General features: G+C 42.1%; 1 protein-coding gene across 2 annotated transcripts in view; it reads right to left on the bottom strand.

Annotated features, from left to right (window-relative positions):
* Positions 1-25,084, bottom strand: part of ST6GALNAC5 (ST6 N-acetylgalactosaminide alpha-2,6-sialyltransferase 5) — a 175,282-nt gene that overhangs the window by 10,351 nt on the left and 139,847 nt on the right. Inside the window, exons 3-4 of one of the 2 annotated variants that reach the window (XM_060006080.1) lie at positions 10,128-10,537; positions 2,918-3,025 (exon numbers count right to left, since the gene is read on the bottom strand). In XM_060006080.1, the coding sequence (XP_059862063.1) occupies positions 2,918-3,025; positions 10,128-10,537 (518 nt within the window). Of the gene's footprint in view, positions 1-2,917; positions 3,026-10,127; positions 10,538-25,084 lie in introns of those variants that run through there. The other variant, XM_060006090.1, reaches the window with a different exon arrangement.

Genomic DNA, 25,084 nt, shown 5'->3' with positions numbered 1-25,084 from the left:
ATATCTTATCTCCCTAAGTCCTACAGCTCATGACACGTGTACCCTGCTGGCCTTAGAGTTCTTAGCTTCTTTCAAAATCAAGACCAAGGGGGAATGATCAGACTAGTAGCTGGATTAACTTACAAGTTGCTTTTTCATTTTCTGGTGGTGATACTGTTTGCAAGAGTCATTTTGACTCCAAGTGGCTTTGCTGTGCTTGTTAGATTTCTGTGTGGGTAAGGCTTATCGTAAGCCTCCAGGAAGCAAGAGCTGTGGCCTGTTCTTTGAACCCCTCCCAAAATTCTTGGTACCTTTCAGGGCAATTCTCAAGGGCTTAGGATAATATTAATAATTATTTTATATATTTTATGTATAATATTAAAGTATTAGTAACACTAATGTTATTAATAATCTTTCCTGAGCACTAACTGTGTGCTGGGCACTGTGTCAAACGTTCTACCGCCATGATCTCATTTAAGCCTCACCATGACCTGTTTCCTTTTATTATTATTTTCTTATGCCCATTTTGCAGATGAGGACAGCAAGGTTCAAGGTCACTGGTAGGAACTGTGTGTCCATGTCAGCCCATGTGTCCTGGACTTGAAGATGAAAGGAACCTGGGAATCAATCTTTACTGCTCCTTCCTTTCTTACCCTTCCTAAACAGGCATCAGGACTGAAGAGGATGCTGTCACCAGCCTAACCCTCTGCACCAGAGGATGCCCAGCACACTTCTTCACTCTCTCTGATAGGACACTGGGGTTAGGGAGCCTTCTGATGAGTCTTGGCCAAAATCATCTTATGAGAACAACTGTTGAACCTTTGGGATGGTGGCTGAGGAACAGAAATTCAGAGCGGCTGCCAACATACGGTGCACGGACGGTATCTTGACTTCCTTGCTAGTGTCATCGTATAAATTGTTCCCATCCTAAGTGCACCAAGCCATGATGAACTAAATCTGAGTAAGAGAAATGACAGGGTAACTTGCCTTTCATTTGTTTTCCATAATAAGTGCAATATTTCCTCGAACACTTTAAGTCATTAACATTTCAATTTCTTCATGCTCTTTTCCTCCGGTGCCCTAATGGCAATATTACGTAATTATATCTGCCGTCTAACCATCAGCTTTGATGGCTCTTTGCATGCCCAAAGGGGCCACTGCCACTGCCTTTGTTAGCCTGTTGGTTTGAGGAGGCAGTTGGCTTTTTTACACCATCTTACCTACTTTTTTGCACAGAGGTTGTTAAAGGGGAAAACAAGGCCAGTGCATTAAGTGATGAGGAACTGGGTGAGGGTCCAAGCTCACTCTGGCCATGTACTAGGTGCTGTTCCAAGCACTTCACATGTATTCACTTATTTAATCCACCTCCAATACTCTGAGGCAGAGTCTATTATTATCACCACATCCACTTCTAATGACGAGGAAGCTGAGACACAGAGAGAATGAGTGACCTACTCAAGGTCGCACTAGGTTAGTAAGTGGCAGGGCTGGGCTTTGAACCTGTGCCGTCTGCGTCCAGACTCCACCCACTTCCTTACTACATCATGTCTTCCCTGGGGATACGTGAGTCCAGGCAGATTTCAAAGGCCTGCTCTGTCCACCCCTTTCCTTCTCCCCTGTGACCTGACTCTTACATATAAACTAGTACTGCTGCTGTGTGGTCTTTGGATTAAAAAGGGTGGGAGAAAAGTGGCAAAGTGATAATGGCACAATTAAGCATGCTTCATCATTCTTGCATCAAACCTCCAAATGGTAGAATTTGCCTAAAGGCTCACAGACTTTGAGAAGTTGTTAGGTTTAAAACACATGAAGGTATAAGCAGGCATAAATTTTAATGAACAAGTTTAAAATGCCCTCCCACCCCAGATCTTACCATTTAAATATCATGACTGAGGCCATGTGCAGGTCAGCAGGCATGCCTGAAAACTAGGAAACTTTCTGATTTTATTGGCATCGCTCCTTTAGGTTACAGGTGAATTTCAATCGGCCTTCCACAAATCAGGCCCTGAATATTTCTCAGTGTGTCTGTTAGTACACACCGAACTCTACCTGGGCACATGCCAGGAGGTAACTTAAGGTAGCAATAGAAATTATTATTACATCAAAATAATTATGCCTGTGCTTTTGGTCTTAGAAACACAAACCGAGGCTACTGATGTGGAAAGGGAAAGAGACTAAGAGGAATATTTTAATTTTGGAAAACAGGCCTTAACCGTCAAAGAAATTGCCCTCTTTAATTCATTAAAAATTACCACATTCCTTTCAAATGAGAATAAAACTAATATATTTTTTGATGAATTAATGAATTAATTAATTTATTTTGGGCTGCATTGGGTCTTTGTTGCTGTGCACGGGCTTTCTCTAGTTGTGGTGAGCAGGGGCTACTCTTCATTGCAGTGTGCGGCTTCTCATCGCGGTGGCTTCCCTTGTTGCGGAGCATGGGCTCTAGGCACGGGGGCTTCAGTAGTTGTAGTTCACAGGCTGTAGAGCTCAGGCTCACTAGTTGTGGCTTACAGGCTTAGTTCTCCGCGGCATGTGGGATCTTCCCAGAGCAGGGATTGAACCCGTGTCCCCTGCATTGGCAGGCGGATTCTTAACCACTGCACCACCAGGGAAATCCCCAAAACGAATATTTCTTAATGCTTGTTCATTGTTAATATTATGCCAATTACTGCATTACTTTTGGCTGATAAATATTCAGAGGATAAATGAAGCCCACAAGATGGATTAATTCTCCAGCAGTACAAACAAAAACTTTCAATATTTTATATCACATAATTAAATGCCGTTTGCTGTTTCTAGAACCAGGACTTGGGACATGTTAATTAATTGCTTCAAGAAGACAGTAAGACATGTTTCATGGTTGATAGGTGGAATCAGATATTTATAAACACTGCACAACACTGCTGATGAATTACATTTGCAGAATAAATCCTACCTGCAGAAGTCTGGGGGCACCATGCCATAAACATTGATCCTGTCACAGAGCTCCAGGGCAATCGTCATTGTGAACCAGCCAGTGCTGAGCCAAGTGTTGGAGATCTTCCTGGAAGGAACAACAGTTAAGTGTGCAAGCTGGTAAAATAATCATTATACCCACTCCATCTTAAACCTTTTCTGGAACAAGGCTGACTGTAAACACACACACTCTCTCTCTCTCCATTTGGTAAACTCTCTCTCTCACTCTCTCTCTATCTGCTAAAGCTGGAACTTTAGCAGATAGAAATCTGTTACTCATGCCACCATATTCCATGATAATATGATAAATGATGTCTGTACTCCATCATGGTGGATTCTCAAGGGACTTCTACATAGTCAAAGATGATGATCAATGTTTCAATGTTTAAGTGCGAATTATTACCACTCAATTTCTTGTAAGATGACAATCCTCGTGTGTCGGCTCTTTATTAACTAGAATACTTGACTAGCTATAAGCATTCTTTTTTGCTCCACGCAGGGTGGATAACAAAGAGCTTACTAAATGTGAATAAACACAGTTGTCTTTATCTATCAGTTGATCAACTGATTGACCAAATGATCTTAGGGTAGAAGCTTGCCTTCGACTAGACTAATTAACACCAACATCGTGACTGAATGTCTTTCCTTAGAAGGAGTACATTCATTTGGGAATGGGCTAACGACCAGAGGAAAAGGGACACAGGGATGCTTACGTGTAACTGAGCATTTGCTTTATTTTACCTCAGAACAGTCCGAGCCCTGTGAAAATTTTTATTAAATGACCAAAAATGGACAGAATTTAAGGAATAAATCGGTGGGTTCCAACATTCATTCATTTGCCCAATCAAACATCTGTATTGAGCCCCAACCACACACCAAGTCTAAGGGTAATCGTGGAGACACAACATCAAGGTCTAATGTGACTTGTGAGGATAACTCGGTCCACCGTGCTATGCTGCTGTGGATATTAATTTCAATTCTTTGGGGGTTGCTGCATTTACTTTTTTTTTTCAGTGCTTGTGGCATGCATCATTAGCCAGTTTCAAACACCTTATCCCCAAGGTCAGACTGTCTGACTTTGCCCAGCCATAGCACCGTATGTGATGTGAATGAAAGAGCTGCAGGAAAGCTTTTCTACTTGCACTGCGTAGCACCCCTCTTTGAAAAGGAAGAGTTTTTGTTAAGCAGTTTGCATTATTTCCATTTCGCATAAGGAATAACAACCAAAAAAGACATTTTAAGATGTCTCTTGTTTTGTCACCTACCTGACAGGAATGGGTAATTTAGTCATTCCTGAGTTCGTGGCTTCAACTTTCTAGTTCTTAACTCCTTTACTCATTTTTATTTTCCATTCCATTGTATCCAGATCCAGTAATATCCCAGGAAGTACATTTAAAATATTCTCAAGATGGAAATAGCATGGATTTGTATCTTACTAGTTTCTGTTATTCACCAGCTAAATGACCTGAGGCAGGTTATTGCTGTTCTTTGAACCTTGATTTCTTATCTAGAAAGCAAGCATGGGAAGCTCTATCTTCCTGTGCTATTTCGAGGACTAAAGGAGAGAACATCATAAAAAGTTATCTAGTCTGGTGTGTTGATACATCAAGATCCCTTCCTCGCTTCTTGGTTACTAGGTTGGAGCAAATGAAATAATAATTCAACCATTACTCCCAGTGCTTTTTAGCACACACAAAACAACTGATATCCTTCCAACACTGCTACTGGCTCTTGTGTAGGAGCCATCGTCAGTAGTCAGGGCAGTACAGTAAGTCCCTTACATACGAACTTTCAAGTTGCAAACTTTCAAAGATGTGAACGTGCGTTCGCATGTCCAATCACATAAGTTAGTTCACGTGTCTGGCATACATAGTCACATGCGTGCATCCTCTACAAGTGGTTGTGCTTTTGTGTACTTTACTGTACAGTACAGTATAGAGTACAGTAGTACAGTATCTTTATTACAAGCCCAGGGTGTCATCTGTGATGAGGAAAAAAGAGCTACTACCCAGACATCACTGGATTGTTTTTTTCAAGAGGGTAGATAGAATTGAATCCAGCAAGGGAATGGAACTTGTACCATCAACATCAGGCATGAGTGACATTGCTGCTTGCCCTCCATCTCCTGTTGCTGACGCTCCTTCAGCTCTACCATCTCCCACCTCCTCTCCCTCCTCCAGTCAGTAAGTCTTCTTGCCTGTTCACTCGATACCAGCTCCTGTATGTAGCTGTTGTACTGTACTTTTCAAGGTACGGTACTGTAAGATTAAAAACTTTTTTTATTTTTTGTGTTTGTTTTTTTATGTATTATTTGTGTAAAAAGTATTATAAATCTACTACAGTACAGCACTATATAGCCAATTGTGTTAGTTGGGTACCTAGGCTAACTTTGTTGGACTTACGAACAAATTGGACTTATGAACACACTCTTAGAATGGGAAGTTTTCATATGCAGGGGACTCACTGTAATTAGAAAATTCTGGAGCCTCCAGCCTACATAGGTATTAACAATCCCCCTTGTTTTTCACCAGGACTCTAAATTCATAAGAACTTTGGGACTGGAGGAGGTGGGACAGAGCAGAGCTGACTGAATGGGGGAGGGGAAGAGAAGGCAGTGCCTTGCCTCAAGTTAGACCTTGTCTTCACCAAGGCTGTGACCTTGAGATGGCAGGTTGTTCTAGACTTAAACTGGGAGAGTGAATAACTGGAATGATGTGGAGCCCAGGAGGAGAATGACAGCTTACTTATACCGCCAGATTCCTGATCCAAGAATCACACTCATGTCCCTATGCTTTTGAGTTGTAGGAAACACTAAGAGGGCTTTTCCCAGTGGCAGAAACTTCCCAACAACTTTGGCTTTCTTTTGTGTGATGTAGTAGAAATCACAAGCCACAGCCTGAAATATAGGGGCATGTGACTCTACAGGAAAAGATGTAATGGGTAAAAATGGGGAGAATAAAAAGTGGAGGACTAAAGAAACTAAGGTGAACCTTTCTTTAAAGTGCCACTTAAAATTCCCCGGACTTGCGAAATAGTAGTCTTTTGGGATCACAGGCTATAGAAATGTAACTGCTTTGTGCTTTCTAAAAAGATTTGAACTCTTTTTCCAACAAAGGAATATCTAGTGTTTTTACACTGAATCAGCTGTAATGAAGGAATATGAAGAGCTGTCATGTGCTAATTAGGGAAAATTATCAGATATTCTTTTATATGATGAAGTAACACACTAAGCTGATAATGCTATAGTACACACTAAATTACAATTAAAGGCCTTTCTGCTCCACCAGAATCTCATTTATAATATCTATGGAAATATTCTTCCTGCAGTTATTTCATTTATACTTCTTTTATCTAATTACTATAATATTGGTTCTGAATCATATTTTCCTAATGTACCCTGTTCAATTATAAAGTTATTTTCAAGTGCAGTTACTTTCTAATATCAAAGAATACCACTTGGCCATCTATGTCATTTGTCATGCTTCTTAATTGCAGATTGTTCCTGAGACCTTTTTTTCTCCACTTTTAAGTAGGGTGAAATTTCCATAAATCAAAATTTATTGAATTATCTCATTTCTTCAAAATATTAGCCGGAAATGAATGTCCTGATTGTGAGATTGCAAAATTAGATATTCCATACTTTGTGTATCTTTAATCCATGCCACTGTTTTGTTAGGTTTCAAGAAAAACATACACAGAGGCAATACTGTTAGACCCTAAGTGTTTTGTATTTTAGTTTATAGAAATAGTTTTTTTCTGAAGGGCTGTTCCTGACTTTGTTCTTTAGCTTGGAGTAGACTGAAGATTAAGAATGTGGACACATGAAAATATTGAGTCAATACAATATTAGCTTATTTAAGACAGTTTCTTTCTTTTTTTTTGCGGTACGCGAGCCTCTCACTGCTGTGGCCCCTCCCGTTGCGGAGCACAGGCTCCGGACACGCAGGCTCAGCAGCCATGGCTCACGGGCCCAGCTGCTCCACGACATGTGGGACCTTCCTGGACCGGGCCATGAACCCGCGTCCCTTGCATCAGCAGGCGGACTCTCAACGACTGAGCCACCAGGGAAGCCCCTAAGGCAGTTTCTTAAAGGTAAGAGGCACAAAGATTCTAAAAGTTGACAGTGTACTTTGGCATCCTACAAATCCATCAGTGTGATTCCCTGTGTGGGGACTGCATGGATTCTAGTAGATGGATGAGAAGCCTGGTAGCCAGTCCATGAAATTTTACCTGTCTCTTACCATCTGGGCTCACTAAGGACACAGGCTTATTGAGCAAAATGTTTTCACTGGTCAGAATTTAATGAATTTAGTGAGTGGGTTATGTCTTGACGTGAGGTTGTTTCCTAAAGATGTAAGGATGTAATGACTAGTCTCCAAGTTTTCAACTTAATCCCTTAAGAAGACCCAGAGCAATGTGTAAATATCCTAAATAGCTAACACTGCAGCAGTGTTTCAGGAATACTTACATTTAGCAAACAACCATTAAACTCAAAAGAGAGAAGTGTTTTCTATTGAAGAGAGTCTTTCTACTTATTTTGAATTTTCCAACCAGAAAAAAATGAAACTGTAAATAACTTCCCTCATTCTCCTTCTCTTAAAAAGTGCTCTCCTGGTTAAATAACTCATTCAAATGAGCAACAGTCTGTTATTTGTATGTTTTTTTTTCTTATTTGTGGTTTTTAAAGGACAGTAAGTGACTGGATTTCATGACAGCGTGTGATGGTGACCAGGATCCCCCATGTGATCTACTGGCTGGGCTAACCATGGAATCACCTGGGCTTCCAGGGAAGGAGGCCACAGTGCCAGTGGCCAGGTCCACCTCTCCTCAGTCCATCAGATGCCATGCCCACTTTTGCCTGGACCAGCCCTCAAATGGTCACAAGGTTTTAAGGATTTAAAAAGAAAGCTCTTCCCTGAAAAGAATTTGGGAATGATGTGCTTTGGTCTCTCTTTAAAACTCTGTTCTTCATAATGAGCTGCCTAAGCTACAGCCAAAAGGATTTAGTACTTCACATTCTTTACTTATCGTATCTCTTTAGTTTTAAGATAAGAAATTGATGCAGGAACAGTTTTTGTAAGGGAGGGGGTAAATTACATCATTAAATGTGTATTAATTATAAACATATGTGTTTTAGAATTAAGGAAATGAGGAAATTTAATTATTAGACTGGTCCTACGAGGCCTAGTCACTATGCCCTTGTCACATGTGAGGTCACTGAAATGTTAGATATCTTGTCCAAGACCATATAACTAGTGAGGGACAAAGAATTCCAACCCAGAGCTGTGTGTTTGGACTACAGCACCTGGCTCCTTTCAATATCTATAGCTGTCCTTTTCTTCACCTAGATTCGGCCAGCTCCCCACCCTTTATCGCTGCTTCCTTTCTGGCTACTCCCCGCCAGCACTCCTGTTGCAGCCACAGGGACTCTTCTCCAGCCCCCTGGAAGTCCTCTCACCTCCGAGCTCTTATACCCATAAGGATGTTTCTCTCTCCCCTTCTCGGGTTCTTCTTTACCTGGATAAATACTTATTGGCCTAGGTCTCAGCTTAAATACACCTTTTGGAGAAAGTCTTTCCATCACGCCCTCATCTTCTAGACCAGTGCTTTTCAAAAGCTTTTGACCTATAGTCAGAAATACATGTTGCCCCATGATGGAGCATATATGCTCACATGTATTGTACATGGTTTTCATTTCATTTTAGTTTCCTAAAGTATGTAATTTAGTTTTTTTTAATATACTCACAGAATTGTGCTCTCATCATCCCTATCTAATTCCAGGGCAATTTTATCACTTCAAAAGAAGACCCTGTATATGTATATTTCTATGTATAAAACCGAAACAAATTTTATCCCATGAAATAATACTTTGCCTTACTTACTATAGGAGATGAATGCTGATATTGTCTGTTTTATTCCATTCTTTCCATTACATTAAAAACAATCTTGCAGTGACTCAATACATACATTTCATGTTCCATTACTGAGTTGTAAGCAGCAGTTTGGTAAGCCTTGTCCTAGACTACGGCAGGTCTCTCTGTCCCACTGGTCATAGCACCGTTTTCTTCCCCTCACATGACCTAGCTCACTGGCCACTACTTGGTGAATATCTGCTGGCCCTGTTAAGACTATATTCTGGGAGGGCAGGGTCTAGATCTGCCTTATTTCTGACTGTGTATATCCCCAGTACCAGGTGCAGGGAAGTAGTAGGTACTCAGTAAATATATGTTGACTGAATAAATATTTGCCTTTGAAAGAGAAAAATAACCCTATACACTTATTTCTGGTTAGTGTTCACACAAGTAAAACAAAATGCAATAAACCTATTCTCTTGCACTTACTGCCAGTGTAAACCAGGAGCAGTGTCGCCTCATCCTCCAGAGTAGGGATTTGGCCCTGAATTATCTGTATAAATGTCTCAGTGCTTCCTTTCACTTTGCCCTATAAATTCAGCTTCAGCAGTCCAGTCTCCAGGAGGGCCCTACCGGTGAGCTCTATAGATGGCACGAGCAGTGTGGTCACAACAAAAAGCACTTAGCAAAAGCTTTCAGAAATAAAAGAATGCCATTTGCAGCAACATGGATGGAACTAGGGATTATCACTTCAAGTGAAGTAAGTCAGAGAAAGACAAATACCATATGATATCACGTATATGTGGAATCTAAAAAAAAATATGAATGAACTTATTTATAAAACAGAAACAGACTTACAGACTTAGAAAACAAACTTATGGTTACCAAAGGGGAGAGCAGGGCAAAGAGATAAATTAGGAGTTTGGAATTAACTACTACTATATATAAAATAGATAAATAACAAGGACCTAGTGTAGAGCTCAGGGAACTATATTAAATATCTTGTAATAACCTATAGTAGAAAAGAATCTGAAAAAGAATATATATATTATATATGTATGTGTATATATAATATATATAAAAATTATATCTCTATAACTGAATCACTTTGCTATACACCTGAAACTAACACAACACTGTAAATTAATTATACTTCAATTTTAAAAATGGTTAAAAATTAAAGAAAAAGAAGCTTAAGGGGATGAGCTTATCTGACATAAGCATAAAAAAAAAATAAAAATAATTTAAAAAAAAGCTTTGCTTTTGTTGAATCAGCCAGCAAGGACATTTCCTCACCCTCCCCTAGACCCCGCGCACCCCCTGCCCGTGCCTCTGTACCTGTCTTTGCCGGTCTCGCGCTTGAAGAGCTCATCAAACTGCAGCATCTTGTGGCGCGTGATCATGAAGGCCTTCAGCCGGGGCAGCACCTGGCTCAGGAGCTGCAGGTTGTTGTAGACCTGGCCCTTGCCGTCGCGCCGCATGTAGCTGCTGGGGCCCCAGAAGATGAACACAGTGCCCTGGCTGACGTTGAGCAGGTCGTGGCGGTTGCGGAGGATTCGCTGGAGGCTGGAATGCGCGATGACCCTGAGGCTGGTGCGATTGCCCACGTCGTGCCCATAGCCGCGCGTAGGGGCATCATTCATGCGGATGACGCACTCAGTCTGGTCAATCCGGGGGCCTCGCAGGCTACGCAAGAGATGCCCCGAGCTCGTCACCAGGGCGCAGTCCCTGCAGTGCATTTTCAGGGGCTGCAAGACGGGGAGAAGGACCCCATCAGCGGCAACACTCGCTTGGCACCAGCAGGTCACTTCCCTGCCTCCGAGGGCTGCCATCTTCGCTTTTCTCCCTCCTGTGCCGGAATACATCCCTTCTGCTATTACCTCATCCACCCCTACATTCTCTTCCAGACTGGTGACAGGGAGTACTGGACAACAGGGAAAGAGCCAGCGGTGACCTGTTGACCATTGGGCTCTGGGCTTTACTGATATTAATAGATCAAATCGTCATATCAACCCAGCAAGCTTGCTATTACTGCCATTTTACAAATAATGATAACCCTAGGCTCAGAGACGTTGAAAAATTTGCCCAGAGATGCATAACTAGCAAGTAATGAAGTCATGCTTTCAAACCCAGGTCTTTCTGAATCCAAAGTTACCCCCAAGTTGAAGAAAAGACTATACTGCAATTTGCTGTGACACTAGTTTTAATGCTCTTAACTCACCTTATTGGAAGTTAAGCATGTATCAGTGTTCTTGGATGCTGTACAAATATATTTATCCTAAATAGACATCGTCTAAAAATCATGTGAGAAAAGACATGCAAATTGTAACCCCTTAGAAACCTTAATTTTGAAATGACAATGATGAGAGTTTCTCCCATTTTAAGGGGAGAGGGAGAGAAATTGAGTCAGTGTTTCTTCAAAAATGTAAAGAAAGCCTCAAGCTCATCCACTGTCCTCGCGCCCTGTGGAAGCCCTGGCCCTGTGGTGTCCACCAGGGACAACGCCAATGACAATGCTCATTTCAACATCCTGAACCAGTGATGTACTTTCTGAACACCTACGTTCTTACAAGTTAAACATTTCCCTGTTCATGTTTAATGAGAAATATCTCTCAGTTGCTGTTTGAAGATAATGTAATTAGGGCCGGAGGCCCAGGCCAGCAAGTGCACAAAGAAATGATAATCAAGAATGTTCTGAAGGACAGTTGCACTGTTAGATTTTCCCCGGAGCCTCTGCCCTTCCTCTCTGTTAACTCTGAACTGGACGCACTGGCTCCCTGCAGTCTCAGAAAACTGGATCCAATTTAGTGCTGCGTATAGACAGTCTTGTATTTACTCTGGGAGTTTCCTAAGCCATAGCTCTGTCTTCCGAACCAGACAGAGAGCACCGAGGGCGGTCACCTTCCCTCACTGCAGAGTGGCCAAGGGCACCCACATAGGATGGTCCAGGCTTGTCTACACTACCTGTTAGCTATGGGACCTTGGCAAGTCACTAATCTCTGCAAGTCTCACTTTTCTCATTTTTAGCCGAGGATAATTGACTCATTCCACTTTGATAGAATTAAAATGTACACAGTGACCTGCGAAAGTAGCAATTGCATGGGGTTGAACCCAGTCCTTACCATAGGACGTGGCACGGCGTCATTCATTAAGTGAAGGCTGCTCTGGGGCTTTTCAGGCAGAGTGGAGCGCATGGTAGGTACGCACCACATCAGTGTGTACTGATCGCTCTGGGTTTCTAATTGACACATGGGCTTATGAAATGGCGATTCTACCACTGCAAATTCTCATCATTCATTTGACATCCAGTTACTCTTAGGTGACAAATGTACTGGGCAGCAAGAATGTGAATGGAATGGAAAAACAGAACCCCTCAAAGTTTATACTTTACTGGGGGGCAGTAGGTCAGAGATGTGCAATGACGTGACACGATGGGGGGCTGTGCCGCACTGTTAGTAAAGGGGGCTGTTTAGAGCACAGCCGGGCTGGGGGCACAAAGGAAAGAGTGGTCAACTTAGTTAATATTTCTGATGTTCTCTTTGTGCCAGGCACTGTTCTGAGCTTTTTATATAATTGCATTCATTCTTCAACTAAACCTATAAGAAAGATATTACATCATCACCCCTGTTTTACTAAGGAGAATATTGAGAGGTAGAAGAGGAGCCCGGTTTGTTAGGGGGTGTTTGGGTTTTAGCATCCAAAGTCCTGTATCCTGGGAAACCTCTACTCGTGTGAAAACATTCCTACAAAGATGACAGGGGCATCTGCAAATAGCATGTGAGTAAATGATGATAAGGGTCAGGAGACCCAGGGTCTAAACAGACTTTATCACAAATTGGGTACTTAACTTTCTCACCCGTAAAACAAAGAGAGCGCCAACTAGACACCTGTGGCCAGATGATATTCATTCGTTCATTCATTTAACAGACACTTATTAAGCACTTAACACACCCCTGAGGTACCGTGTAACTCAGTCTGTTTGCTTAATAAGGTCACTTTGCAAGATTTCATTCCACTGGACCCGAAAGCCATTGGGACCTGCTTTTTCCCCTCAGACTCACCTAGAACTATTATCCTGAATTTTCCAGTTTGATTTATAATTTCAAGACATTGTGCTCATTTTTACTGGGGAAAAAATTCTAAAGAAAGGTCCCAGCATTTCTTTCCCCATAATTAATTATTCTGCTGTGATTCTCAGAGCATAGGCTGCTTGACAGGTGAAACTTGTAACCCCTCTGGAGATTCCAAGGCCTCTCTCTCTCTCTCTCTCTCTCTCTCTCTCTCCCCACACACACACACTATGCCCATGTGAGGCCAGATGAGCACCCTTTCAGGGAAGGCCAAGGTTCCTGACTGTACCATACGGACCCTCTGTGATTACCGGGCGCCACCAGAACATGCTGGGGGTCCACCCAGTCCCAGAAAGCCCTCCCTCATGAGTCCTGCCCACCTGCCTTAGCTCTGAGGTATTGATTACCTCAGGCAGCAGCATCCTCTCTTTGAGTTGTACAGATGCACCAAACAATGCAAAGAAGATCTAAGTCTGAATTATGCCTTAAGCGCCTTTCTTTAAGTGGTGCCAACAAAGTGACAATAGCTGTTCTAAACAATGTCACACTTCCTGCAGTTGAGAAGAGCATGTACCAAAGGCTGAATCACTTCCAAAGGCGGAAACGAAGTCTCTTTCCTGCATTCAGAGGGACTAAGGATATCTTGGGAGGCAGAAGAACTATACAAACTGTGGGACCCAGGTTCTTGGGATGTTACAGTCCCCTGAGACAGCCATGTTCCTGCACATCGAAGTACCATTATCATCCTGAGTGTCTTAATGACATGGGTGAAAATACTCATGCCTTGGTGAGTTAAGATTCCTGATGTAGTACTGAACATGTTCTTCCCTTAAACACTCAGATGCTGGGTTGATGAATCACTCCACGGAGCATGGGAAGGTGAACTTGGGGCTCTGCCAGCAGGACAGGGAGATAAAACTCCACCGAGGACAGGAGAGGGGAGGTGGCTCCTGGTGGACTCACTGTCTACCTACGCCTTCTCTCCTACTTCTTTCTCACAGTATTCAGCTTCCCTGATTCTTGGGGACATTTTCCTTAAAGACTCATTTGGTGAGGGGTTCCGCCCTTTGTAGGAAACATGGGCACCCGTGTTAGGTCACTCCAACCTTGGTAATCTCTCTGGCTTCCTGACTTATATAAGCACTCAATTAATACTAAATTGATTGATGGGTTGATAAGTGAGTGAATGAAAGCCAACCTCCAGGCTTCTCAGTCCTCTGAGAAAACCTCCATATATACAAAGAAGACATGATGTGATGCCCTAACCAACAATTCGCCTGCAGCCCTGTGCACTAATACCACGGGGAGAAGCAGGGGAGAGCACAGAGGAAGCTCTGTCTGCAGAGAAGGAGGCTGGACCATTTGCCTCCGGGCCACTCAGCCCAGGGAACCACAATGGCCAGAGCCCAGGGCACTGCTTGCAATTAATGGCTGACTGGGAGAATGGCCCAGGACACAGTTAGGGCCATTAAACCCGGCTGGTTATTAATCCCCAGTAAGAGCTTGATGCCAAGGTCATTAGGGCTGTTGTGCAGTGAAAAATGCTCAGGAAAATCTACAAGGCACGGAGCAGTTACCTCTTCTCCAGACCACTGATGCTCAGAGCAGCAGCCCATGTCCCAGGAGTGCGGTGCACAGGAGCCTATGGGGGCAGGTGGGTTGGCTTCTAGAGGAAGTGCGCGCACGCGCGCACACACACACACACACACACACACACACACACACACGGGCACACGCAATGCATCATCCCAGTTCCTAGGACAGTGGCTGCAACTCATTGAGGGCTTATGAATGTCTTAGAATATTGGGGATATTTAGAATATTTTAGAAGGTGTGAATAAACTTCTCTTTCCACCCCCGACTCCTGGGAAAAAAACCCCACAATCAGGGGACGGGGAGAATGACAACTTTCATCACAACTTGCTCCTTTGGGCCGCGGCGACAGAAGCAATTCCTGCTTGAGAAAGCACACTCAGGGACTCCAGGTCTGATTTCTGTCACAGCCCGAAGAGCAAGAGCAGAAGGCATTCTCCCTGCGATCCAGTTGATGCCTCCTGAGCCTTTCTTAAAAGAACAGAACAGGCTAAGTCCAATTGAACTTGACACCTGAAACACTCAGTGACGTCCTTGCAAACATTTGCAGCACGGCAATCTCAGGCTTCACTTTAAAAAATTCTGATTTATTGGGCAGAGAGAAAGCCACCTCAGAACATAATGTCCATTAGTTCGGTAATGAGACCAGTCTTGCTCTGGGAGCTGATTGTTGGTCTGGAGCAAACATAAGATATATTAAATGGTTTCGCAGGTTTCAAGAATCTCTGCACTTTCCAATCCGATATTTTCCAGTAATTACTGGGCTTTTATTACCTGTCAACCTCCGTTTACCCTGACACTGGGTATAAGCCGCTCTGGTTATTTAATACGATTCACTGGAAAAAGTGTTACTCTTCCAAGTTGCTCCTCTCCCTCTTGTTCAATGAAAGCCCTCCCATCAGCAAGAAGTCCTCCTCCCTCCACCAGAGCCACTTTCCATGATTTCCATCCACTGGCTGGCTAAGGATGAAGGAACTCCTTGGGTAGGAGGAAGTACTGAGCAGTGTTTAAAATATGGCCTTTGGAGTCATTGGCTTCGAACTTGCTTCTTCCACTCCTTAGGTGGATAATTTGGGGCAAATTGGCTTAGATTCTCTGAGCTCCAGTTTCTTCATCTGTGATCTGGATATAGTAAAGGCAGTCTCAAAGAAAAGGTTTGCTTTTTCAATTAATGGTGTGCCTTCCACCCAGCTGCCCAAGACAAAATTCAAGGATTGTTCTTGACACCTCTTTCTCTGCCCCCTACAACACATCTAGTCCTATTGGATCTCTCCTCCTATAGATGTCCCAAATCCTAGCTCTTCTCACCATCCCTGCTGCCACCCCCTTCATCAAAGCCACCATCATCTCTCTTTAGTTCCTGCTGCACACTTGTAACTCTTTACTTCCCTCATTCCATCCCTCCTCTATATTCCTGTCTCCACAAAGCTCCTGGGGTGACCTTTAATATGTAATTACCAGAGAGTTCTGTACAAGATGATGCCAATACCATACTGTTTGATTACTATAGCTTTGTAATATAGTTTAAAACCAGGGAGTGTGATGCCTCTACTTTTTTCTTCTTTCTGTTAATTACACTGCCATATCTCCATTTCCTGTTGTCTGACATGATTTATATTATATAATATAATAATTTATATTATTTCCACACCCAGGACGCTCTTCTCCTGGTCTTTGCATGATGACACCTTCACCTTCTTCAGGTGTTACCTCAAACCACCTCCCCAGAGAGACCTTCCCTGGCCCCTTAATATTTCCACTGCCCTCCTTCGCCATCTTCTGTCACTGTCTCCATTATCCAGGCTTCTTTTTTTTAACCTTTTTTTTTTTTTTTGGTTGCACCATGCAGCATGCGGGATCTTAGCTCCCTGGCCAGGGATTGAACACGGGCCCCTACAGTGAAAGTGCCAAGTCTTAACCACTGGACTGTCAAGGAATTCCTTATCCAGGCTTATTTTTAAACTCAAGCATCACTACCTAAAATAATCTTAATTATGGCTTGTGTGTTTACATGTTTATGCCTTTCTCCCTTACTAGAATGTGAGCTCCAGGAAAGGTGAAGCTTTGTCTTGTTCACACTTTGTCTTCAGCCTCAAGAAGAGTACCGAGAATAAAGAAAAAGTTCAACAAATATTTTTGAATGAATGACTGAAGGATAAACCATGTAGCACCTACCACAGTGCCCGGCACATCAACAGTATGAAAGAAATGTGCTTACTGTATTTGTGTCACCATTCTACTAGTAACCAGTCCCTGATATTTTTTTTTTGTCTGGGTGAGTAGGTTGATATATTCTCAAGCACAGTATTTGAATTCTCCTGCATATGTCATAACCACCTTCAGCACTAGGTGACCTTCAAAGAGAAGTCCAGGAAATCCCATTCGTTTTTTAAAATTTTTAATGGAATTGCATTCTATTTTTTTTTACATGTATTATATATTTTTAATGTCTTTTGACAACTTTATTGATATATAATTTACATACCATAAAATTCACTCATTTTAAATGTAAATTCAATGATTTTTAGAATATTTACAGAGTTGTGTGACCATCACCATGATCTAATTTAAGGACATTCCTGTCATCCTGAAAAGATGCACATCCTTACCAACACTTGTTATTTTTCGTCTTATTGATAACAACCATTCCTACAGATATGAGGTGTTATCTCACTGTGGTTTAGTTTTGCATTTCCCTGATGATCAGTGATGTTGAGCACCTTTTCATGTACCTGTTGGCCATCTGTATGTCTTCTCTAGAGAAATGTCTATTCAGATCCTCTGCCCATTTTTTCTTCCAGTTTTATTGAGATATAATTGACATATAGCACTGTGTAAATTTAAGGTGTACAGCATAATGACCTCTGCCCATTTTTAAACTGGATTGTTTGTTTGTCTGTTTTTTGCTATTGAGTTGTATGAGTTCTTTATATACTCTGGATATTAACCCCTTGTCAGATATATGATTTGCAATATTATCTCCCATTCAGTAGGTTGCCTTTTCATCTTGTTCACGGTTTCTTTTGCTATGCAGAAGCTTTTTAGTTTGATGGATTCCCACTTGTTTATTTTTGCTTTGTTGCTTTTGCTTTTGGTGTCAGATTCAAAAAACATCATCACCAAGACCTATGACAAGTAGCTAACCACCTATGTTTTCTTCTAGGAGTTTTATGGTTTCAGGTTTTATGTTCAAATTTTTAATCCATTTTGAGTTAATTTTTGTGTATGGTGAAGAGGGCTGTCCAGTTTCTTTCTCTTGCATGTGGCTGTCAAGTTTTCCCAATACCATTTATTGAGGAGGCTGTCCTTTCCTCTTTGTATATTCTTAGCTCCTTTGCTGTAAATTAATTGACCATAAATGCATGGGTTTATTTCTGGGCTCTCTAGTCTGTTTCATTGATCTGTGTGTCTCTTTTAAAGCTAGTACCATACTATTTGATCACTATAGCTTTGTAATATAGTTTGAAATCAAGGAGTGTGATGTCTTCACTTTGTTCTTCTTTCTCAAGATTGCTTTGGTTATTTGAAGTTTTTTGTGGATCCATACAAATCTTAGAATTGTTCTCTTTATTTCTGTGTAAAATGCCATTGGAATTTTCATTGTGTTCTTGATTTGCATTTTCCTAATGACTAATGATGTTGAACATCTTTTCATGGTCTTATTTATGCCATTACTTTTCAGGTTTCTAATTCCATCTATTGCACCCTATCTCTACCCCAAATAAGTTCCACCATGGGTAGGTGATTCTATTGAACTCTAAGTCAACATTCTGTTGACTTCTGCAGGAGTCTTGTATGTGCAGGACCTACAAGCCAGAGGAGGGTGCAGAGTCTGTGTACATGGAAAATAGAGAGAAGGAGGGGCTTTTTAATCAACACCTTTAAGTCAGGAGAGGTAAATCCAAAGTGGAGAATCAGGTGAGCATTGTCTGGGACATATGTTTATATTTAAAGCAGATTTTGTAAAAATAGAACTACCATTTGATCCAGCAATCCCACTTCTGAATATACATATGAAGGAGACAAAATCAGTCTTTTGGAGAGATATCTACAATTTAATGTTCACTGCCACATTGTTCACAGTAGCCAAGATATGGAAACTCTATAAGTGTCCATTGACGGATGAATGGATAAAGAAAAATGACAAATAAAGAATACTATTCCACACAATGGAGTAGTATTCAGCTATGAAAAGAAGGAAATTCTTCCATTTACAACAACATGGATGAACCTAAGGGACATTATGCTAAGTAAATTAAGCCAGACAGAATACTAGATGATCTCACTTATATTTGGAATCTGGAAAAAAAGTTGAACCCATAGAAAGAAAGAGTATAATGGCAGTTGCCAGGGGCTGGGAGGTAGGGTAAATGGGCAGATGTTGGTCAAAGGGTACAAAATTTTATTTATAAGATGAATAAGTTCTGGGGATCTAATATACAGCATAGTGACTGTAGTTAATAATACAGTATTGTATACTTGAAATTTGCTAAGAGAGTAAATCTTAAGTGTTCTCACCACATACACACCCCCCCCCCACACACAAAAGGTAATGTGAGGTGATAGACATGTTAATTAATTTGATGTGGTAACCACATCACAACGTATATGTATATCAAATCATCACATTATATACTTTAAGTATATACAATATTATTTGTCCATTATACCTCAATAAAGCTGGGAAAGAAAAGAAAGCCAGATTTTGATAATTAAAGTTAGAAAATTTACCTAATCATATTATATTGAAATGAGTTTTCTAGAATTACAGAATAGAACGAGTGGCAGAAATCTCAGAGATTAAGTGGCCCAGTAGTTCTCTGAGCAAGGTTCCTCAACCAGCAGCAACAACAAAGTCTAGAAACTTTCTAGAAATGCAAATTCTCAGGCCCCACCCTAGAACTTCTGAATCAGATGCTCTGAGGTGAGGCCCCGCAATCTGTGCTTTAGCAACACAGATGCATCCTCAAGGTTAAGAACCCCTGGACCAGGACAGTACCTTCATTTTATCAAGGAAGAAGCTGGAACTCATGAGGTTATGTGATTTGCTCAAGATCACACACTAAGGGCAGCACCTGGGATAAAACCCCAGGTCTCCTCACTCCACAAATCTAAGAAAATTCACCTGTGTCCGTAGATTGTTCAAAATCACTGGGAACTCACTGAAAAGGAGTCATGAATTAATAGTTTACTTAAGATGGAACCTACAAATGGAAGTGATATGGTGGAGACAGTTGAATAAGAAGGAACATCCCTTATGTGATATGCTGCCCTCAGCAGGGCTGCCTGCCTTTGCACCACCTGCCTGCTTATTTGGAAGGAAGAACCAGGAATAGCTAGAGAGCATCCAAACCCTCTACTACAGGGAAGATGCTGATGCTTGTGTACGTCTGGGGACTGCTCTTGCCACAGAAGTTGGGCCACTGGGGCTTCTCTCCAGCACAGCCTCTCAGAGGCGTGGCCAGTCAGGACCCTCCTGTCTGTTGTGGGCTGAATTGTGTCCCCCTGGAAAACATATGTTGAAGTTTTAAACCCCAATACCTGTGAAGGTGACCTTATTTGGAAAAAAGGGTTTTTGCGAATGTACTTAAGATGCAAATCAAGATGAGGTCATACTGGATTAGGGTGGGTCCAATCACTGGTGTCCTTATAAGAAGAGATCTGAGACACACAGAGACACACAGGCAGAATACTATGTGGTGACCAGGCAGAGACTGCAGTGATTCATCTACTGGCCAAGAACTCTGAGGATTGCCCCCAAGCACCAGAAGCTGGAAGATGCGAGGAAGGATTCTTAGAGCTTTGAGAGGCAGTGCGACCCTGCCAAAACCTTGATTTCAGACTTCTGGGCTCCAGAACCGTGAGAGAATAAATTTCTGTTGTTTTAAGACACCCAGTTTGTGGGAATTTGTTTTGGCAGCTCTAGGAAACCAATACACTGCCCCCAACAAGTTCTTTGCTCTCTGCCTTCCAGCCTCCTGCCAGTGCTCCAGCCAGCAAGGCTCTGTCCTGCAGCTTTCACCCTTATAATTCCCTCTCTGCACAGCTGCCAGAGGGAGATTTTAAAGCATAAAGCACCTACTCCCACCTTTTTAGAAAAATAAAATCCAAATTCTTTACTTGGCTGGAGTCTTGCCTACCTCATGGACCTCAACTTGTTGCCTCATTCTCCAGCCCCACTGACCGCCGAGCTCCTTTCTGCTTCTGGGAGAGATAAGACAGTCCTTCTTTTGTCTCTGGCCTTTGCTTCCCCTGTTATTTACATGCCTGACCCCTTCTCATCTCTCACATGTCAGATTAAAAGCCATCTCCTCCAGGAAGCCCTCCCTGACTGCTCTAATTGGAGGTGGCCTCCCTCACTTATTACATAACAAAGATATTAACCACTAATAACACTGACAAAATGTTCAGCTCGTGTAAGGCACTGTTCTAAGCTCAGTACATGCATCATCCAACTTAATCCTGAAACAGCCTTGAGAGGCACGTTCTACCATTGTAATTTTATCAGATGAGGAAGTTACACAAATTAGTCACCTATCATGATCCTGTTTATTTCCTTCATGGCACTTTCCACAATCTCTAATGATTTACATTTTTAATTTCTTTATTGTCTGTCCCCACCACTAAAACATCAGTGCCATGCGGGCAGAGATCATGATGTATGCATGGCATACAACAGGTGCTCAAGAGATAAAGAAATCTCCTAATACATCACTACCTTACTTTTTCAGGAAGCAGTAGATTTTTCTCTGTCCAGAAGGGGTGTGGATGAGCTGTCAGCGAGACAACGCTGTTTCTAGAGCCCATTTCTTCTCTGAAATGCTGGTACAATGGTGATGTTACACCCTGACTCACTTCACAGCCTTTCAAATAACTCCCTGATGTGATTTCCTTCAAAGGTCACTCATATGCAATTATTTCCTCTAGGAGGAGATTGGATATAAAGGCCCCCTGTGCTCATTAAAACAAACAAAAAGCTCCATTTTCATTAGAGGAGCGACAGTTAATGCTGCCAGACAAGCCTGATTCCACAGAACTGGCTTCTTTGGCCTCTGCTACACTTGAAAGTGACCTAAGGTAAATACGGCATGGCATGAATGTGGGAAGAGCACTAATAATTGATGATCAAAGGCAAGATAATTATGAGAACTCGGGAGTTCCACAAATAGCTTAGTTAAATGGAGGGAAGAAAGCCAAGGTTTCAGGTGACCAAATGAGAAAAAAATCTAATTGAACAAAACATTAAATTTATAACATTAAAGTAGACAGAACACTGTCTTGAGTCAGACTTGGGTTTGAATCTCAGTTCAGTCATTTATTGGTAGGTGCTTCCCTACTCTCAGTCTGGTTTCTCTTCTGTAAAATAGCCATAGTAGACACTAAGCAAGGAATAACTATTATTAATATCATGGCTTAATCACTATAGATAAAAAAGAGGCCTCCTGAATAACCTGCTTCATCCTCTCCCCTCGTGTCTGGTCACTCCCTGAGCCTGAGAACTCAACCTCCTTCACCTCTGTTGAGTTTGATCATTTCTATCCACCCATACATGGCTTCTCATTGACCCCTCCCTGGTTCAACCCACGATCTTTGCCCAGTCACTGCCATGTCTCTTAGCCAGTCCTACCACACCCATTCCTGTCTATTCCCCAGGCAGAGTGGCCTTTCTAAAATGCACATCTAATTAAGTCCTGCTTTCGTTTAGTGCCCCTATATGACCTCCATTGCTTTGAGGACGAGATCCTTCCAGTGGCTTACCAGGCCCTGATACCTTGCCAAGTCCTACTGTATCCCCCACTCTCTTGTAGATCTCTACACTCTAGTCACACTGACTTTGACTCTGTAGTTCCCTGTAGCCCCAAGTGGCAATATTCATAAGACTTTGCCTCAGGGCCTTTGCACGTGTTTTCCCTGGAACCTACCTGGCAGAGTTATTTTATGAGATAATAATAACATTCAAAGTTTCCCTCCCCTGTATCCTCTCCCCATTTACGACTTTTGTAATTCTTCATCACTCGTTCAAAGCACCACTTCCTTGAAACCTTCCTTAAACTCCAAGATTAGCTTAGGATCCTGTTTCTTCCTTTATAATTCTCATCATATCTGCAATCATTGATTCAGTGTCTCTCTTCCCCACAAAATGGCAAGGTTCTTAAGAATTGAGTCTATATCTGCGTTGAGTTTAGGTCAGCAAAATATCCCCAAGACCTAATATATAGTAGGTACTCACTAAATATTTACTGTACAAGTAACCAAACTAGCTCATGCAGCCGAGGGGGCCATTCCAGAACCAAGGCCTCTCCCAGGCTTTCTGTTTGGGTTTTCATTTCCATTGATAAGCCCAAGTGTAGACCAAGGAACAAACTCATCCAAAATAGATTATTTACTTTGGTGCAAATACTCATTTTCCAGAATGACTCATTATTTGGGGTTCTGGACATTGACTAGTGCCAGGTAGCTAATAGCCAGATTGCATTGGTGTTGATACTCTGGTTCTTGGGCTGATGGTTTGTTTATTGAACTGCATACTTTAGGGGCTCTGAGAATGAAAGAATGGCCATCAGCAGCCTGGATAACTCAGCACCCCAGCTGGGAACACATGAGTAAACAAAATCGTAATCTTTCACTTTGCCAAGCTCAGTAACAGTGTCATGATGAGCTACCAGCAAAACAGCCATTAGTTAAATAAATAAAGCACAAGGCTAGAAACAGGATTGCTGATGCAGGCACAGTCTCCTCTTTTGCTGACCATTGATGGACATTATACATGATGCACACCCTGGGCCCCCTGCTTTAATTTGCTAAATATGATGCATCCTCTGGGCTGCATGACTTACTTTGTATTAGTGACAAATCACCTTTTCTTCTTTTCCCATTTCATTTGCTCACCAGATAGTTATTAAGCACCTACTGCCTGTGTAATGGGACCTCTTGGGCAGGCTGCCCATATACAACTGTCTTCGGTCCTCTGGTGATACTCAGACTCAGAGAGGAGACCTAAAGTACAAGGAAGCTGATTCCTGGCAAGAAGAGACAGTGGTGTCCCTGCTCCTTCAAGAAGCCTGGGGGTTGGTGAAGGCAGATAGGTTTGATAAGGTGAGAGAGATTCAGGGTTAAGAAAGGTTTCTTTTGGGGAGGTGCTTTTTTTTTTTTTTTTATAAGAAACAGGGGAGGGACTTCCCTGGTGGCGCAGTGGTTAAGCATCCCCCTGACAATGCAGGGGACACGGGTTCGAGCCCCGGTCCGGGAAGATCCCACATGCCATGGAGCAACTGGGCCCGTGAGCTACAACTACTGAGCCTGTGTTCTACAGCCCGTGAGCCACAAGTACTGAAGCTCATGCACCTAGAGTCCATGCTCTGCAACAAGAGAAGCCACCACAATGAGAAGCCTGCACACCGCAACGAGGAGTAGCCCCCCTGCTCGACACAACTAGAGAAAACCCACGTGCAGCAATGAAGACCCAACACAGCCATAAATAAATAAATAAATAAATAAATAAATAAAAAGAAATAGGGGAGATTTTTACTTGGTCTTCTTTTCTTGATATTTGGCTTCATCTATTAATGTTAGATCTTTCTTTAGACTATGCTCAAGCATATTAGTGGATCCATAACTCCTGGCGACTTTCAGGACCTTGACTCATGGCCTCAGCCATCCACTCCACGGAAATGTCTCCCATATTCTGGTTCTTCCTCCATCTGTACCTGGATCCCAACTCCCTGCAGTCTTGTGGGTTATATTTATTTCTATTGAGGATACCAGTAAAAATCAGGTCCCATAAGTGCCAAAAGAACAACAACGATAGCTACCAGTCTTTACAGAGAAACTTTCTATATTGCCATTATTAAAGTAAACTGGCAAGGTGTATATTACCATCTTGGTTTATATTATGAGGAAACAGAGGTTTGAGGTTAAATTGCTCAAGGTCATAGTTTCAAAGGCCCAGCCTGTGTTGTTACTGAGGTCAAACTCACTCCCAAGTGTGGGCACGCTTTGTACAGGACAGGACAGGCGAAGAGCTGAGTGGAAAGATTGCAAAGCAAAGATGATCAAAGGGTCTTAAAGGAAGATTAAAAGAAGCCTACGTAGGCAAAGGACTAGTTAGGTAACAAAAATGGCAGGAAAACATAGAAAGCATTGGAAAACAGAAATTGGAGACACTAGGTGACACAGTGGCTGTATGAGTTCTTGGGGGATCAGAAAAGTTAAAGAGAAATTTAGCAGAACAGCCTAGAATTCTGGAGGCATTCAGTGCAGGAACAAATGTTTCCACACCTCTCAAAAGCCATCAGTATATAACACACTGCATTATAATAAGTGACATTCATAATGGGGATCCTAAGTCTTCAAGAAAAGCTTAAATTAAGTTAAGCTTTGTTCACTTAGGTAGGAAAGTATAAAATCAATTTGGAAACTTCAAAAATAATTCAGACAAACACGATTTTGCACTAAAAGGGACTGTGCTTATGTTCTTTTAAGCTTCATTTGCTCATAAAACTCCTTCCTCAACCATGCTTCAAAATGAGGCGCTAGACAACTTTGAAAAGTTGTTGCTGAAGGGTAAATAAGCTCTTCTTTCCTCACTCGGGTGTGAGAGACTCTCCACCAAAATTCACGCTTTTCCTCCAC

Source organism: Delphinus delphis, chromosome 1 (assembly GCF_949987515.2).
Source record: "Delphinus delphis chromosome 1, mDelDel1.2, whole genome shotgun sequence".
Taxonomy (NCBI): domain Eukaryota; kingdom Metazoa; phylum Chordata; class Mammalia; order Artiodactyla; family Delphinidae; genus Delphinus; species Delphinus delphis.
Note: the sequence above shows the minus strand (reverse complement) of the source record. Positions and strands in the feature narration are given on the sequence as shown.